This window comes from Serinus canaria, chromosome 1A (genome assembly GCF_022539315.1).
Source record: "Serinus canaria isolate serCan28SL12 chromosome 1A, serCan2020, whole genome shotgun sequence".
In the NCBI taxonomy this organism is placed as follows: domain Eukaryota; kingdom Metazoa; phylum Chordata; class Aves; order Passeriformes; family Fringillidae; genus Serinus; species Serinus canaria.
Window position 1 is genome coordinate 48415248 of NC_066314.1, and position 19213 is coordinate 48434460.

The window sequence follows — 19213 nt, forward strand, 5'->3', positions numbered from 1 at the left end:
CCCTCCTGAAACCAATTTGCTGTTTTAAGACAAATTCAAATTACTTCCTTTTCCACTCTATTCTGCTCACTAACCCCCTTGGTCTGGCAGCCAGAACTTCCTCTGGTTTTCTGCTCTTGAGAGCAAAATCAAATGTTTTGGACTTTGCTGTTTTCACTTGTTCATAGTGGTTTAAATTAAAGTCTGGAATATCTGTAAGAGGAAATGTTTTGAAATGTTTTGAAAAGTCTTGTGCTCAGTGTTCTCACTGGTCACAGTGTATACTCACACGTCAGTGCTGTTCACTTAACAGTTGGACTCGATGCTCCTGGTGGGTCCCTTCCAACTCAGTATTCTCTGTCATTCTGTGTGTGTGATTTCTGCAACCTCTGAGTGTTCCTGCTCCTGGGTAGTGGTGGGGGTGGGGAAATACACATCTGCACCTGTGTGAGCACATCTGCCTACCCCTGGAGAAGGTGAAGTTATTTGGGGAGCATGTGGGTGAATTAGCAGATTAACTGCAGGCAGGAAGGCTGATAAGAACAATTTTAACTTGAACCTTGAGTGACTGTCTCTGGCTTGAAACCTCTGACTCTTTTATAACAAGTAAACTACTGCTCTTAGGTAAGAGCAAGGAACTGTTACTTCCTTTGGTCTGAGTAATTATTTTACAGCAAGATGGGTGATAGCTGAACTAAAGGAATATATGGAATTCTGTTGCGATTCCAGCTGGAGCAGCTCTCAGTTAAGGCCCTGCACTGGATATACTCACCCCACATTTGAGATGTGGTTCTTGATGTGTGAGCTCTCACTGTGAAGCCTGTTGGCTTAGCCAAGGTAATTTGAGCTAATCTTTCTAACTTTGCACTGGAACAGAGTGAGAGCATTCATACAGCCAGTTCTGGGGGCTCACAACAGGGTGGTAACTTGAAGAAGGGCTAGTAGCTTTGAACTATAAAGAGGTATGCAACAGTGTTTGCATCTAACCAGAATTTATCAACCAAAATGGTAAAAATAACAAATAAGTTGTACTTGGATATGTGTTTTTAATTTACTTGCTTGTTTTTGTTGGGCTTATATGCTCAGTGGGCTGTAGTTGTTTGGGAACTGGTTATAAAACTTCTTTCTCTTAATCCCTCTGCTTTTGTTCTACCCTCTACATGTCCATGACATGTTTTCTGTCATGGACAGAGTCCTTCCACTGCTTTGGTCAGAGAATCCACCATTTCTTCTTCTCTGGGCTCGAAATCTCTCCTTGGCAACACCTTTTTGTAGTCAAGGAGTGTATATGCAGCTTTTTAGAGCACAGAATTGACAGAACTGCTCTCAGTGATTTTCTGAAGAAAATCCAAGTAAATTAACCACCTTGTCTTTAAAAGTTGCACAATTTTTTTTGGCTGCATAGGTGACACCTTCTGAGCAGATGTTGCCCTCACATGTAGTAGTATCAGGAGCATGTGCTACATAGTGCTTTTGTTTGCATATGATCTAGAGTATTACAGACCTCTGGACCATTTCCTTCTCTTTATCACACCCAGGTTGCTCAGTGCACTGGGTCCTGGAGGGAGGAAGGAGGAGAGGCATGGTCCATAAGTGAACCAACATCTTTGCTTCACTTCCTCTGTATTTTCCCTCTTTTCAGCCCTTGTAGCAATATTTTTGGAGTCCCTTTGCAGTACTGACATCTGAGCTCCCGATCTAGGGAGGGGAGAGGTGGGAAAATCAAAAGTTCTGGCTTTGTTGTGGCACACTTTGCTCCTGAGGTCTGCAGAGCCTGGGAGCGAGGCCGGGCTGAGTTACTCATTGTTAGCAGAGGGGGATGGGATTGCTGCTGCTGCCTTTCCACACCTCACTCACCATGTTGACTTGCCTTGCTGGTTGGAAACTGCTTATCTATGGAGTTAATCAAATGCAGATCAGAGTTGCATTCCTTGGGCTCAACTAATTCTTCTTGGTCCAGTGTTTTGCAGATAGGGATCGAGGATTTCATTTGCTGCGTGTTTTCAGGGAAAGGCAAACTGACATCTTGGCTGAATCCCAAGGAATGGAGTGGGTGGCAGAGTTTATATATGGGCTGGGGGTTGATTTGGCTCTAGCTGCTGTGTAAAGTTCACTTTGACAGCTGAAAGATGCAGAGAGAAGCACTTTCAGAATTAGAGACAGTGAGGTAATGAGAAAGTGACATAGGAAAGGAAGTGGAGGGGGGGAGGTGGGGGGAAGGGAGGGCTCAAAACTCGCCTTGACATCATCTGATAGGTTTTCCACCCTGTGCAGCAGTTATTTTTATGCTTTCAACTCACAGTAATTACAGCTCAGTGACAGCCAACTTGCCAAAAGCAGGGGTGGTGGTATATCCCAGAGTGGGCTGGAGGACTGAAGAGCTGCTCAAAAGCTACAACAAAAGTCCAGGTTCCCAGGCATGATTCCTGCTGCTGTGACCTATTTTTACATCTGCATGGTCCTTTGGCTTTGGCTACCTGTCATGTCTAGGAGTTTTCTGAAAGCTGAATGGCAGCACTAGCTATCACCAGCTGGTTGAAAACATAAGAGTAGGTAAATTTCAGGCTCTTCCTGAGAACTGGAGAAGCAAAAATGTTCGGTGCTCCCAGCCTCACTTTTCTTCCTCTTCCTAAAGGTCATTGTTGGTGGGAGGCATTGTTGGTGGATCCTGGGAATATCCACAGTGAACTCACATTACATAGCTGATCCCTAGCTGAGAAATAAGCAACACAAGTGTCAGTGTGCAGTCTGTATTTATTTTGAACTATAAAATGAATTCAGTTGTAAGACATCAAAACTTCAAAGTGATGTAGTGCAGCATTCTATTATTTTCCCAACTTTTGTCTACTTGCTAGAAATCTCAGACAGATCTTCAAATGTAGTGGGCTCATACTTCTTTCTCAGGATTTATCTGGCTTAGACCTTGGCTGAGATCTCTCTTATGTTGCCTGAGTAAGTTTTTAGCAGTACATTGTTTGTATTTCATCACTAAATTATGTGCATGCAGATCATTGCAGGTGTTGTGTCCTGTGAGAACATTATTACTGGGGGAAAGAGGAGAACCTGCATTGAACTGCAGAGAGGACTGGAGGTGAAAGGAGGAGAAAAATGCACATTTGAAGGTGGTGGTGGAGATTATTAACAGATTTTCTATCTGCTTAATAATTTGAATTTAAAAATGCAGTATTTTTTGGGGGAAAGAAACTAATGATGCAGTTTTGTGTTACAGCTGAGCTCATCCAAGGGCTGTCCCATGTTAAGATTAGTTTGCCCCTCTCTCCCTTCCTCTGGCTTTTGAAGATAGATACAAGAAATGAATGCATTAAAATTTGTGTGTATTTGAGGTACCACTATCTACTCACTGCTTTGAGTGGTACCTCAAATGCAAGTGCTGCATTCCATGGCCTCCAGAAGGAGCAGCAGTATCTGTGCAAGCTGTGTGCACCTGATGCAGCATCTTGAGGAAGAATACATCCCCACATCCTGTGTCTTATTTCACACTTGAAAGTCAAAGGATGTACAGCTCAATTCATGTCTCATGGATAGATTATGAAAACTGGGCCTGATGTTTTTCAGATGAAAAATCTGTGGCAAGTACTTAGGTGCCTTTGGTAAAGGTGATTGTTTTGCCAACAGCTCTTCTGCCAATTCCACAGTAAAAGTTGTGCAAGACACTGAATGTTGGGTGTGCATTAGTGGGGTTGATCCTACTTTTCTGGATTGTTAAGCAACTGAAACTGTTGTTGGAATTCTACCTCTGCTGTGAAATGGGTTTTCCAATCTACCCTGCTGATTTCCAGAGTAACTGTCAAAGTTACTTCTTACAGTGCATTGATATTTCTGTCCATGTGATTGCTGATCAGACTTTCAGATCTCTTACCTGTACATCAGGATCCAGTAAAACAAATTAAACTTTTAAAAACTTTCTTAATGTTTATAAACAAGTGAAAATGGTATCAGTGTTTTGTACAAGACAGGATAAAACCCACAAGTGCTTGCTCGTGTGTTGAAGGTATCCTCCAGTCTAGGCCCTCTGAAGTTTTATCTTCTTACAGCATGGGGGACATTATCCATTTCCTCTTTGGAGTGCTGTGGCCCAGATAATTTGGATGATTACTCCTTCTTTTAGAACACTAAATAATGCTATGGGACAAATTTGATACTGTAAGACAAAATTTTAGAATATCTTCCTCAGGAAATAAAATATTTACCTAACTACCATTGAGCCAGTCAAGTGTTTTTCTATCCAAGCTGTTTTCTGCACAGGAAAAAAGAAAGGTGTGTCTGCACATATCTGCAGTTCTGCAATAACAACACATTGAAAGGATTAGATCTTCATCAGTTCTTAAAGTTTTCTTCATCAGAACTTGGACAACATCTTAGGGCTGCTTTGGCAATACCTGGGTACTGGCAGGTTTTCTCCATGAGCAGCCTGCTCCTGTTTCTCAGGTTTTGTATGCTATAGTGACCTGCTAACTCAGAGGCCCTGGCTGGCAAAATAATAATAAGTTCTGACCTCTGTAGCTGAGTCTTGTCATTTTTACCATCCAGATGGTATATTCTTGCCAGGGAAAGTAGAACTGGGTCTGGCACTGGATAATTGTTTTTTAGTTATTACAGTTACGGAACCTCCCTGCTCAGAGTATCAGGCCTGCCTCAAGGTGCAGTTTTGTGTTGCTGCTGAAAGGGGAGATCTGGACAATGTGTTCCTTTATCTCCTCCTTCATCCTGTCTTTAGAACTCTTGTGGTGTGCTGGCTCTCTTTCCCAAGGCAGCTCTCCACAGTGCCGTGACTGCTAATAATGCTCACGCAAAAACAGGCTCTTCTATTTATGCAGTAATTTGACCTTACTGGCTAAAGTTCACTGTGAGACTGAACCTTCACCTGACTTTTACAAATCCTAAAATTAAGATGAAAATTTCTGTTGAGTATGGTGGTAATTCAGGAATATTGCAATTACAGAGCTTTAAATTATCACCAAAGGTGTATTTTTTACTCATGGGAAGATTGGAATGTGGATTCTTTCTTGGGTGAAGGTTGAACATTTCAAAGTAAGAAGAGTACTATTGAAAGTACTCAGAAATGTCACTGATGCCATCTAGCATTTGGTTGAACACTACTTTCCTTAGATATTACTTTCATTACTAGAGACATTTTCCCCCTGATTGTAATTCCAGCCTTGCTTTATAAAATGGCTTGAATGCCTCTCAGACTGTTTGGAAATGAGAAAATTTTGTCTTGATCGGGATGGGAACATAATACGAATTGGAAACTGTTCCTGTAGTGTTTAGAGTATTCATCTTTTTATTTTTGTAATGTCTATGTGGTTGTCTTTGTTCCAGGTGTGTAGGATGACACTCATTACTATTCTTTTTCCTTTTTTTTTTTCCTGGAAAGATAACAAGAATACTTTTTTTTAGGTACGTGTAATCATTGGACATTCCTCTCTCTTTTTTTTTTTTTTAGTTTTTTTTTAACCCCAGACTTCATTGCATTACTTATGATTTATGCTTAGCAAAATTAAAAACCAACATAGCTACCCACTGTACTGGTGGTGAGAGTATCTCCTGGTTGGTGCTCAGAGGGAACGTGGCTTTCCCTGGCCACTTCCAATTCCAACACCATGTTGGGCAGTGTGTATAACCAAAATTTGTCAGCCATGTGGCATCTGTTCCTGATACACATGAAATGAGCTCAAGATGAGGTGGCTGCCCCCGTACAAACACAGATTCTGAAGTTCTAGTGCTTGCAGTAGAGGGTTTTGGATTTGGGGCTGCAGATTATCTTCAGGTAGGTGTTTCTGCTAGGCTGGGAGAAGGGATTTAAGGGAAGAAGGGGTGAGAATATTTGCTTGCACAGAAGTAGCCTGCTCTTACCTGTGTGTGGTCTCAGATCCAATGCATATGAAGACTCTGTTTCTTGGATTACCAGTTTAGCTTTCTCCACAGCTAATACTCTTGTTTCTAAGGGTTTAAGCAAGAAGGGAGAAAAAGCACGTGGCTTCTGCACTCAGAGCAGGGGTATTCTCCTAGCTGTGTGCACAGCGTGCTTACAGTTGGGAGATGCAGGGGGAGAGAGTGCTCTGCTCTATCACATGATATTGCCTGTCTGGCAGGTGTCTGCAGTGTGAGTAGAGAAACCAACTGTTCACTATTTTGGGTGAATGAGGTTGGCTGTTACTGCAAGTGGCCCCACAAAGAAGTCCACGCATCTGTTGATAAGCAGTGCTCTGCATTCGGGTGCCTGAATCCTTATAGCTGCTTGCTGAAAACACTGAACTTTCTGTTTGAGCTTTGAGATCGTAGGAAGAAAAACTTTGCCAAGAGCCTTGCTGGTTTCAATCTTTAGATGTTGGCTGTCAGGCTTTGTCTGTGCCTACAGAACCTCTCTGTTCTGATGCAAGCACAGCCTTGGAATCAAGCAGTAAACTGATTTTTTTTCTGCTCTACCACTTGGTGCAGTGACCGAAACCTGGTAGAGAGGGATTGCAGTTGGGTCTCTTTTGAGGATTGAGCACCCCTTCCACCTCCTGGACGCCTCCTGTGTTACAGAATCCGCCTTCAGGTCCAGGGATTTCCTCTAATATGTTGGATAAAGCCAAGACACTGCAGCCTGCCTATGTCGGGATTGTGCCGCTCGCAGAGACTGTGTCAAAGCAAGGCAAGAGCTGTTCAAGCGCGTATCAGGATTCCTACCACAGCCTACGAGAAGGTTAGCAGGCTCTGCTCTCTTTGTTGTAGGCACTGTATAATTCATTTGTGGGGGTTTTATTTTGAATTTTTTTTTTTATGGTGTTGTGGTTTTTTTCCACTCTTGCATATTGCCTGGTTTTTGCTTTCTGGGCAGTAGTCCAGATTTTGGGTTTCCCACTGACTCTGTGACCTCTTGTCCCTGAGGGCATTCAAGCATGTCACTCGACCAGCCTGGAGCTCTGTATGAAGTGACTTGCAGTGCTGGGATCTTGAGACAACTGTAATTTGAAGTTTTGGTTTCAAACTTAAAATTTCTTCTTCTCTCGTACATCTGTAGGCCTCTTGTGAGCAAGGTTTTAAGGCTGTTTCATTAAAGGTGTAAAGGCTTGTTCTGGAGTGGCAACTGTGCCTTGAAGAAGATAAGAGTACCATGTTTTAAGTGTCTTTATGTTCTTGTTTTGAGAGTGTGCAAGGGGTGTTGTGTATATATCTAAATGTGATTTTGTTTTGATGGTATTCTGCAAATATGTGTGATTTTTAAAATAAGGATTTAACAATTCTAAAATACTATGTAGACAGAGAGGTCAGATTCCAGGGAGTGATATCTAAAAGGAAGGAAGAGGATCTAGAGGGATTGAAAAAGATTGCGAAGATGAAAAAAGTGATCCATTCATAGTGCACAGCATTATAAATATCAACAAACAGGAACTGGGAAAAGATTACAGAGAAGAATGGCAGAACATCACAAAAAGCCAATGGCAAGCAGCAAGGTTTATGTTTTATCAGAAATACTGGATCTGTCTATCTACAAGTGAAATTTTAGTAGGAACTTGCATAAGGAAACAAAGATCTGGAGTACAGAGGCCTCAGAATAAGGTGATGACTGATTTTAAGAGCAAGTAATGTCATCTGAAAGGAGGGGAAAACAACTTTCTGACATTTTGCACAGCAAAGCAAGATAAAGAAAGGGTTAGGTGTTGAGGACAATAATCCAGATAGAATGAGGCCATGTTTGTTGCATAAAGATGGCCAGTGTGTGGAAGAGGATTTTAGCAGTTGCATTTAGAGGATTTTTCTCTGATACAAAGTTTAGGCCTGCTGGAGCTGCCAGACAAAACTGTTAAGTTTCTGCCCCCAATTGTCACTCCCCCTACCAAGCCTATTGAACATCTATCAAGAGCTAGCTTGCTGTTAATTTTTAAAAGTATTACTATTTTTGTGGCATGTTTTCATTGGAATATTCTTTGTTGAAAAAATATGGAGAGGGAAAACTGAAGTCCCAGTCCTCAAATTCAAGTTCAGGAGTTATAAATCCATTAGTATAGGCAGTGTTCCCAGATTTCTTTATCTGCTTTGGAGACACAGAGCTGCAGCACATCAATCTTCAGAGAAAAAAAAACAACCCAAATGAAAAAAAAAGCCAGAACTTGCATCTGTCCTGTATTTGCAAGCATTGGTTTTCACAGAAGGTGAGCACTTTGCATTTGGATGTTCCAGGATATATCTTCCACCCAATCACTAAATATCACAAGCTGTACAGTGGGATAACATGTACAAGGAAAAAGCAATTCTGTCTTACTTTAATCAATATAAGAAGTTTGTTGCTGTCTCAAGTTGAAGTGAATTAAGGCCATTGAAATCTTGCATAATTCTGGTTATTGGAAAAGCTTTGTTGACTCTGCAAAGTCCAGCAGTACCATCAGCCTACCCATGGCTAATCCATGATGCTCTAATGTCACATGTGATAAGGAAAGCTGCTTTCCACTTGCTACCAAATGAAGGTTAGGAAAGAGAAATAGGTGCTGCCAGCTTCTTTCCTGCCAGATGAAGAAAATAATAACAGTTTAGGCTTGCTGCTGCTGCAGTCTCAGGATGCCTGTTGTATTTATTCTGTAGCATGCATTGTATTTTGCTGAGCCAGTTCTATGGGCAGCAGAGGAACAGATGCATCCACATGTAAACCCTTATGGAAGTAGATAATTAGCATTGAATGAGAGTGATGACTGTTGTGCCTTAGTTTTTGGTCCCCCTAAAAATGGGACAGCTTAGTTTCATTGTCACCAAGACAGAAAAAGCAAGCTCTTCTTCACTCTCAATAAAACTGGACAAATAAGGGCTGTCTATCCTAACACTGACAATGCTCATCTATTCTCTTAATGATTCCCATGAGAAGCAGCTATCTGGAATAGACTATATCTTGCTTCCTGATTTCTGGAAAACAGATGTCTCCTAAATCTGCTAAATCTGATTTATTTCCTTTTTTTTTTTTTTTTTTTTTTTAAATTAGGACTTGACACTGAAGTTTGGGAAATGGTGATGCTTTCTACACAGAAATGGATTTGACATGCAGGAGCCAAAGAACTTAAGCTTGTATTTTTCAAAGTATGTGTTAGGGCAGTTGTTTGCAAAGTTCCTACAATTCAGGAATCCATAAACATGTTTTCTATTCAAGAATACCTTGGAGCCCAGTTTGCAGTTCCTAGATCAGTTAACACCACAGTATGGTAGCCCCTCATGAGAGATATGAAGAGGGAATTGCAGAAAGCTACTCAAAACCCAGTTAGCATTCACATGAGTTTAGCTTAGAATTAAGTACTTCCAAAACTAAATTCCAACTTTTCCACTTCTGTACTACATCTCTGTACATCTGAGCTATATGCTCTTAAACTAAACACTTTTTTTCTGTTTTTGTTTTTTGGGGTTTTTTTTGGCAAGTCCTCCCTTCAAAAACATTCAATGTGACTCGGGGCCTGACAGTGAAACTCACCTGTCTTTTTCCAAGATTTGTATCTCAGGGCCCAGACACAGGAACAAGTTCCTGCATGCCATCTGATCTGCACGAACTGTGTGCACATTCCTGGTCCACAGCAAATGGGAGGTAATTTGAGTTAGCTTAGCCTTTGATTAAACTATTAATATCTGTTCAGTACTTTGAAGAGATCAGGAGTCATGCAAGTGCTTGTTAGCCTTTAACTTTCTTCAGGAGTAATCTACACCTTATTGTTATTACACCTGCAGCACCTGAAGGTCCAGCTGGCCCTGGCCCCACCTCATCCAGGAGGGGTCAGGAAACCTGCATGAGTAGACTTGGAAGCTCTCAGTCCCAAGGAGATCCCAGCAAGAGGGCAGCCCCTGCACCCAAGGCATCTCACAGGAATGCAGGGTGGCATTTTTCTGTAAAGGGTGATCTGTGTCTTCCTGCTTCAGAGTGGACCTGAAGTTGCTGTGGGGACGTGTGTGAGCAATGCAGATTCATGGATAAGCAGTGTCAGAAACCAGTCACAAAACACACAGATGCCTTTCTGAATTATGGCCTAATGCATCCCACTGTTTGGAATTATTTATGCAAATAGTGCTCTGACACATTAAAACACAGAAAATGCGTTGAATGTACGGGGAGCTGATCTGCTCTGGCATTTCTTATGGCAGATCCAGAGGCACAGCAGACTCCCTGTATCCTCTTGCTGCAACCACAGCCTGTGGTTATGCTTAAAAGTAAGAGGTGCAGTGAAGGTAAGATAATGATATATTTATGTGAAGTGGCTTGAAGTTGACTCAATTTAAATTTATTTTTGCTTAAATAGCCAGTGTGCCTCATTTGGCTGTGAGGACTAGAGGTGTTTCAGGGTGTTTGTTAACTCTGTGACATGAGTGGGTAGCTTGGAGAAAAGGGTTAACACTGAATGACCAGGGTTTTTGTAAGTCAGTTGTTATCAGTGAAAGAAGAGTCATAACATTATCCCTGGAGCTGAATTCACATGTTTTTTCAGTCCTGATGCTCTAATGTGTTTTTGATTTTTTTGGATATGACATGTTTTCCCCTCTTGCAGTTTACTAAACTATTCCTGTCAGTGTAATGATCCCCAGCTGTTGCTTTAGCCCTAGCTATTTTCATGCTGGGAATGGGAAGAGGAGGAGGAGAGGGACAGAGGCTAACTTGTTTACCACACTGTGATCTATTTAATTTGTCAAAAATGGCTATTACAGTGCTTTCTGTAGTGCAGAGTAATACTAAAAAGAAAGAATTGCAGACTTGGACCTGCAGGAGTAAGAGATGGAAGGACTCTGCAGAAAACAACAAAGAGTAGAAACTGGGTGTGGTGCCATGAGTACAGCTGTCAGTAGCATTTATGCAGGCAATGCTTTGAACTGGTAATGATACCAAGTAAAATTTCCAGTAAGTACTTTCCTGCCCTGTCAACTGAATTTTCTTCACAGTGGAATTGAGCTTCACATTGAGTGGCAGTGGTGCTGAGGTACTGATAATCCCAGCAACTGGGACACGTATTAATAAAGCTTGAAAACACTTGAGTGGCTTTCAGATTGTTGATTTTTTTTCATAATTATCTGTCGTTTATTTTTCCAAGAAAACATCTCTTTTAAACAGCAAGTGACTGATGCTTAGACTTCCCCAGGAGCTGTTGAAAAGCAGCTGCTTTTTTTGAAAATGGAACTCAAACCGCTTTCTTTGCATCCAGAAAAAGCTTTCGGAGTCCTTACCCAAAACTGAGGGTCAGTGACAGGAGTGGTTTTCCTTTTGCTTTTGGATCCATCTCAGGCTGCCTGTGTAAATCTTATCTTGGTACTTTTACCATCCACAAGATCTGTCAGTGCTTACCTCTGATTTGTCATCGTGCAGTCACACCTGCAAGTCATTGATCAACAACATCTATACCAAAAATAAGTGCCTGCTCAGATCTTTCATTTCGTGCTCCAACTCCCATATCTCCTGTCTTTTCTGAGCATTGAATTACTGATTTTGTCACCTGCTGCATCAATAAATTTCAATCCAAAATGTAGAAGCAGCACATTTTTTGGTAAGAACCTCTGCAGCCTATGGTAGAAAATGGATACGACTCCTGATGTGGCTTAGGCTTGTCCAATTAAAATGTGTAGTGAGCCCGTGGGGCAGATTGTGCTGCTTTTTCTTGAAGGAGGCTCCTCAGGATGCATCATCTGCCCAAGGGCATTAACATGGAGCAGAATTCATAGTTTCTGTCTTTTACTTGGGCTAGTAGAGTAGATGTGATGTTTTTCCCTGGCACTATGTAATATTTACTAACCTGGTAGCTCTCCAAACTAAGAGCAGACCTGCAGTAGTTGCAATATGGTGGTTGCTAAGAAGAAGTACAAAATCTTTTTTGCTCATCAGTGTCTTCAGGAGAGATGAGATGGGTAGAAGAAATGTGCAGGTGATCTTCTGTCAGAATTTATTGTGCAAATAATATAATCAGCATTCTTTCAAGTGAACAAAGGTTTGAACTTTCCAGCCTGCAGTTTTGCCATCTAAAATTATACTGGCCTGATGCAGCTAACAAGAAATATGAAAGAAGTTGGTGATAAGGAAGAGGATATATTGCTTTGGGACATAAATTCTTTGCAAAATTGACTGTGAAAGTTGGTGCTTTCTTGACAATCTTATTTTAAAAACTGGCTTTCAAAATAAATAGCTGTAGAGAAAACCTTTTCTAAAAATACATCTTTTAAAGAGTTTTCAGTGGAAGTGCCTATGATGGACCTTTCTCCATCACAGGGACAGGAATCCTCTGTTGCAATCATGCTTGTAAAGACCTTGTTCTGTGGTCCCTGTCCCCAAAGGCAGCTCAAAGGCCTGTCACCATTCTGAGAGTATTTCCCTTAACAACTGCTGTACCAGCTGACACGTTTAACATCTTTTTGGTAACCTTCCTCACTGAAACACTTGGCAGGCACCAACACTGTGCTGCCCAGCTGGGTTGCTGGGGGCAGTGCTGAGTGATGCCCTCTGGGTGATGGAAGGAAGAGATCCAGTTTTGACTTTCTCTGCGTGGAGTTTCTGTAGCTTCCTGCTGCTCCATGTCTCTCCAGCAGTAAGTGCATGGAGACTACAGCTGTGTTTTTGTAGGAAAGGAATGTGGCAGTAGGTATGATCTTTGGTTCCTCACCTCTGCAAATCTCACAGCACTGCTGGAGCACTGCCAGAAGCTGCCGTTGCATAATTTGATCCGTATTGCAAGCAGCATGTAACCTGTCCCTGCAATTGTGGTGTGTTCTGTTTCTTATTTTGGTGGATGTTTAGTTGCTTTCAGCTTCCTAAGCCTTCATGCCTCTTTCTGTGTTACACTTAGATGTGAAGGTCCTTCTAAGGCTGCTTGCAGCCCTTTTTCACACTCTGATGAGAAATTCTCCCTTTTCAGAAGAAGAAGACAACATTTTAGAAGTAGATGCTAAACTAACCATACCTTTGTGTCTCTCTGAGAGACTCTTTTACTGCTGCTAATAATATCTGTCACATTGGCTGCAGGCAGTGTAGAGGATTGTATCTTCAGGACTGACATGTGACAGTGAATCTTAACTACAGCTGCAAACACTGTCCCCTGCATCCACCTCCCTGCCTCAGTGCTGGAGGGAGCCACAGAAGGGAAACAGGGCTGCCCTTGCCCTACTGTTGTGCAGGATGTGAGTGAAAGCCCACCTCCATTACCAGCTGGAGAGAATCTTGAAGTGTGTGTGACCTGCTGCTGCTGGCAGTCCCCTCTGTGCCCTTCAGCAGGGGACTGAGCCAGCAGTAATACTTTAAACATCTGCAGAATTTGTCCACCAGTCTGAAGCCAGTGGTCATGCAGACCATTCTGGACTGCTAGGGTTTTTTTTTTTTGGTTTGCTGATTGATCTGTTACACAGAATTATATTATTTAAATATTTATAGCTATGATAGCACATTAAGCCTCATAGCTCAAATTGTTCAGTGCTGTGGATCTTCCCTCATGGCAAAACCCACAATTGTCAGTCCTGGAGATGTGTAATCGAAAGTTTTTTTGAAAGAAAGTAAATATCCATTGAGAAAGGAGGTAAAAAAACTGTAGATAGATGTTGTATCATCAGTGAAAAGATTCTGAGGGACTTTAATGTGTTTTTCATGTGTAATGCAAGTTCTGGGGATCAGCTTCCACACTGGGCTCCTGTGGAGGAACTTAGTTCTTTTTTTACAAGTAGCAACAGAATTCTAATAGAATTTGTACTTAAACAATAAAGGAGGTGTCAGACTGTCGGAGTGCAGAGGCCAGGATCTTTATTTGAACCTCAGATGCCATGACTGTGGCCAGTGTTCTTTGCAGTCTTTGAGAAAACAGCAAAGATGATTTTAACTACCATGAGTTAAAGAAATATGGTAATTTCTGGTAGTATCCACCTGAAATTCTTTCTAAGAGGGAATGCTGGGGCTTGGACAGAAGCTGGTGAAAGGAATGCTGACTAGATAGGGAATGCTCTGAGTCTTCCTTGTTCATGTAATATGCACCTTGGACAAAACCACTTTTATTTCATGTCCCACATAGTAACTGTCAGCACAGTGAACCAGCTGAAGCTGGGAGATGCTCAAGCTAGCTGATTTACAATTATAAGGCCCGGCTTTCTGAGTTCCCTGTATAACTAGTTAATTATGACTTTTAAGAACTGCTGGTTTTATATTTAAATTTGCAAACTTCTAAGTAATTTTTTCTACTACTTGTGGTAAAACACATTCACTCTCATTTGCATTTGGTTTCAGTAAACCAAAGATCTTTAGGTGGTTAAAAATCCGAAATGGTCTTGGAAATAGAGAATCATTCCATGTTTTAGTGGAAAACCCCAAAACACAGCTCATACGTTGAGGTGTCCCAGCTGAAATTTTGCCACAGAAATTCTGCGGTGTCTTGACCATGAGATGATTCCTGTGAAGGGAACTTTCAGCCTCTATCTGTAGAGGGTGCCCTGAGGCAGAAGGAAGGCTGAATCACTGGGCCAAACCCAGTCTCTCAGAAATGTTTGAGGAAGTTTGTGACCTTGATCTGGGAGGCTCTTTGTGCACTGGAGCACTCTGCTGTAGTAGAAATGGAAGTACGGGAGGCGAATTATGAAGGAAAAGTATTTGACCACATCTCCTTTGCTGCAAGGGGCATGGAAAGATTTGCTCATCAATTTTAGTGTTATAAACATATCTAATCAATCATGTGTTTCATGGATGTGTCTGGGCACTGTCTCAGTGCTTGATTTTCTTTCTGCTTGCAAGAAACCCACAAAAACACATTCCTTGAACTCAGAGTTTTAAATACAATGAAAAATTATTCAGATTCTGACATACCTCAAAACATTTGTTTTTTAAATTCTGTATAGTTTTTGGAAAAAAATATAGACAACTCCCATGTATCACCTTTATGGAAAATGAAATGGTTGGAGCTCTTTCTTCTTTTAGAGATACCCCTATCTTTCCAACAAAAAAAAATGTAAAGGGTTTGAACTTGTGTTTCCCTTGTGTAGCTTGCCTTTTGTACTGTCACCTTAGTAGACAGCTGTAGATCTAATTGTCAGGATATATCTACCTATTCCTTCTTTTTTCTTCATTTGTCCCCATTTGCCATGTCATATTAAATTATCTTGGAGCATTTCTTTCTACAGTCTTCTTTGCAAGCTGGTTAAGGGCAATGTTAGTTCCTCCTTGTTCATTGTTTCATGGAAAAATACAATGTAATCACTATAGACTGACTCAAGTTTACACAGGGAAGTGGGAAATTCTCTGTGTTTTTCCCTCCTCAAGAATTCTCTGTCAGCTATAAATAGTAACAATGGATATATAGATGGCATCAACAAGTGCTGATTACAGTTAATATTTACTGTATTATGATACCAGGGTCAATTTTAGGTAGACCTTTCCACCTAGGTATTTTGTTACAGGTCATCTTGTTGGATCATGCATGGTAGCCAGATTCCATGGATATGGATATGTGCCTAGTTACTCACATGCTTAGTTTTCACCTAGCCAGTACTACTGAGACAAAATGATTTTATAAGAATCAGTACCTTGCATAGAAAGCAAACCAACTTTTCCTGTTGCCAAGCTTGTTGTGCATTTTTACATGTTGCATATCTTACTAAATATACCATGTTACATGTATTCCAGGTGAATTTTTAAAGCTGTATTTTAACAGTTTCAGCAAGTGCTGAGATGGATTATAGCTGTACCAAGATTTGATGGTCAAGAGTGGGCTTCTATGTGTTCAGTAGAAACACTGCTGTACTAATAGTAGCAAATGTGTCTGGTTTTAAAATTTTAGTATCAAAGAAGACAAAACTGGCATTGCATTAAAAGTAGCAGTGAATAAAATGGCATTAACTCCCTCTAAATTCTTAAATGTTCAATGGAAGTGGCAGGAGTTAAGTCATGAAGGAAGAAGGTAAAGGTAAATACTGTAAAATGCACAGCAACTGCTAGTCTTAATTTTAAATAAACATGAAAAGAATCCTGCAAAATTCAGCCCAACTTTGATGGTAACAATCAAGTTTACATTTATTTGGAGGCATATATATGAGTAGCTCCTGTGAAATAAACACGTTCAGTTGTGTGCAATATTGAGACCAGATCTCAGAAGAAACCAAGTAAACTTCTAAGGCTATGAACTGGTTCTTCCTCTGGGATCTCCACATTTTACCACCAAAGCCAATGCTGACTTGAGCCTTGGAGTATCTGTTCTGTCCGGTCTGGATCCTAGATCGTATTATGTCTTGGTAGTTGGATGGTGCTACTGATTTTGTTTGTTTTATAGTGCTGTGTCCTAACAAAAACTAAAATAGCTGTAAATGCTGGTTTTATCTTCTAAGTACAGTTTTTAATTACCATTAATGTGATGTCTGCATTTATCAAATTTGATATTAAGTCTCAAAAATGGCCTGCTGAAGTAGCATGTTGTTCTGTGCTCTGTGTGAGCCAGCTGCCTTGTGGTAATATGAGAATGGAAATAGATCCTTTTACTTTTGACTGTGTGCTTCTGATTTCATATTCTTTGGGGAACACTTTCCTCTGTAGGCTGGGATTTTTGATTCTGCTAAATTAGCTGTATCAAAGAATCTGTATTTGTCTCCACTAAGAGAACTACTTAATGCCTCATAACATTCACTCATTAAAAGATAATAGAGTATTCCATCATCTTTTGAAAACATCTTTTAATATTTTTCCTATTTCCTATTTCTCTTCCAGTGGCATCCTCCCAACAATAAAGAAATATTGCCCTGAAACTGTTTTTTTTTTTTTTTTTGTTTGTTTGTTTTTAGCCAAAACCAGTCTTCTGGAATTTGCTCATGTAGACCATCAACAGGCATGTGTGAGCTGCATGCCATGTTAATGATTTTATATGACCCAAGAGTATGTTGAGCTGTAGAAGCTTTGAAGAGTGTGTGATTTTATCAAGAAACAAGTCCTTCTTGTTCTGAGAGTGACAGTCAGTTCATTTTCTCTTTTCCTTGTCTTTTTGTGTTCTTAATTGACCAGTCACTCCTTTTTTTTCTGTACTTTTCAGCTGCTTTTTAAAGCTGCTGGGCATTTGAGAGCCTGGAGGCTTTTAGAAGTGCTGGATAGTAAAAACCAACTCTGGTGTGATATGCCCTCCACTGCATCCTTGGATTATTGCTAGCACATCCACTGTGAAGTGCTTTGGAAGTTGTTGCTTTGGAGGTGAAGAAACTCTTCTGTTTTTTAAGAGTCACTTGATAGAGGGTTTAGGTCTGAATCATACTCCTGTTCTCATCTCTACAAATGTTTAATGCTTTCATAAGCTTCCTAAGAGGATAAGAAATAAGAGGTGCTCATGAAAAAAGGTTCAAGTCCCCTGTACAAGAGCTGCCTGTGATGCAGTGTTCCTTGCAGCAGGATGTGCTGATTTCTGCATTTCTGTGAAAAAATACTCTTTCATCACTCTCAGAACCTGCAGTATGGAACTGCTTCTGATCCCAGTTTTGCTTCCTGTTCACAGACCTCCTCTCTGGGTGCAGGGAGAGTGGTCCCAGTCCTACTTCTCACAGAGGGAAGACCACAGCATGAATATAAATAAGTGGCTTTTGCCACTAGTGTGAAAGGTTGTTGTAACAGTTGAAGAGACCAATCCAGATTTTCTCTCTATTCTTTACCCTTCCAAACTCCATTTTCTCCCTAGCATGGTTGCTAAGGAAGAGCAGAGGAAGCTGCCTGCATTTTAATAGCAGCCCTTGCTGCTTCAGTAGAGAAAAGGCATAGTGGAATGTGAGATAGTTTCAAACAGTAAAGAAATAAACTCCTGCTTAACTCTCCCTTTGTGTAGACTTGCTTCAAGCTATTCTTTAAAATGCATTGACATGAACAGAACCTTATGGCTGCTGCTCCCAACAACAGTGGATGCTTGCAAATTGTGAGGATCAACAGTGTGTCTGCTGCTTCTCCTTCACCCCACAGAGGGACATGAATTTTTGGCATCTCCTTCCCAGGGTAGCAAACTGTCATATAATCCCTGCAGTTTGGGTGTCATTTACAGTCTGCTTCACTTAAATGCTTCTCTGTTAACTGCACAGTCTGCTTAAATGCAAAGCCAGCATGTATTCCCCATCAGCAGTGGGGAATAAAATGGATTTAGTGGATTAAAATGCTGTTAGGCTCAGAAAATTGCCTTTAAAAAAGGCCCCAAAAGTTTGCTTTTCTTTGTTGATAACCCCCATTCTAGCACGTTCTGTGTGGTGCAGGGTATGTTGTCAACAGCACCAGAAAAACAGAAAAAGTAATCCACCTCAGTAATTTAAGATAGAAAATTAATTTTACTGTTGTATTCTCACTCACTGATCACAACCTATCGCAGCTGTTTTTTTCTTACACCTTCTTGTGGACCCTCCGCGTAATTTGGTAACAGCCCCTGGCTGCTTCTGCACTGAAAGGTGTTGCAACTGGAGTTTTACAGATGCTGCCTTTGCTGGTGAATTTAATCTGGCTTCCTGTTGAAGCATGAAAAACTCTAATGGAAGTCAGCATTTGTTTTGTAAGCTGGCACAGCTGAAAAATGCTCAGAGACCTTTTTTTGGTGTGAGGGAAAGGTTTTCTTACCACATCTCCAAGGGACTGAATTCAGTAGGATATAGCTTCCACAGAAAAGAACAGCTGGTGTGCTGCATATTCAAAAGCTGGTTTTGGCATTTGCTTCTGGTTAAATGTGACTATTTAATCAGAAAGTAGGAAAAAAATTCTCATCTTAGTGTAATTAGAAGGGCTGCTGGCTGAGTTGCAAGTGGAAAGGTGGCTTCATTCTTCAGAGCAGTGGTTACACGGCACTGTGATATTTGAGGTAGAGGCCCCAGTTCTGCACAAACAGCTGTGCCAGTTTTGTTCAGCAAATACTCTGTGTCATCAGAGTAGTCTTTTATTGTTGCATATTATAATTAAGTTGCTTGCATACGGTGTTATAGAAATTGGACTGAAAAATTGGAAAGATACGTGGGCTGCAAATGGTGGCCTAGAGCCACATCTCCTCAGTCCATAGTCTCTGACCCTCACAAAGGAAACCTGGTCAGACCTGCTCACTGCTAGGCCAGTGAAAATTCTCCTGAAATTCCTTTGACACTACAGGAAGGTAGAGGTGTTCAACTGACTGGCAAGTTCCTATTGCAGCTCATGCTGAATTAATGCTTCCTTGTGAGTTGGGAGGATGCTGTAGCCACTCAGTGCTTTCAGAATGGGCTCTCCAGAGGTGCTGAACAATGTACAAATAAATGAGCATTAAATTGCTTTTTA

General features: G+C 41.0%; 1 protein-coding gene across 1 annotated transcript in view; it reads left to right on the forward strand.

Moving 5' to 3' along the window:
- The window catches only part of MRTFA (myocardin related transcription factor A), a 76854-nt gene that overhangs the window by 22243 nt on the left and 35398 nt on the right, over window positions 1-19213 (forward strand). Inside the window, exon 2 of the mRNA XM_030238385.2 lies at window positions 6532-6691. Within this exon, the coding sequence (XP_030094245.2) occupies window positions 6532-6691 (160 nt within the window). The remainder of the gene's footprint in view (window positions 1-6531; window positions 6692-19213) is intronic.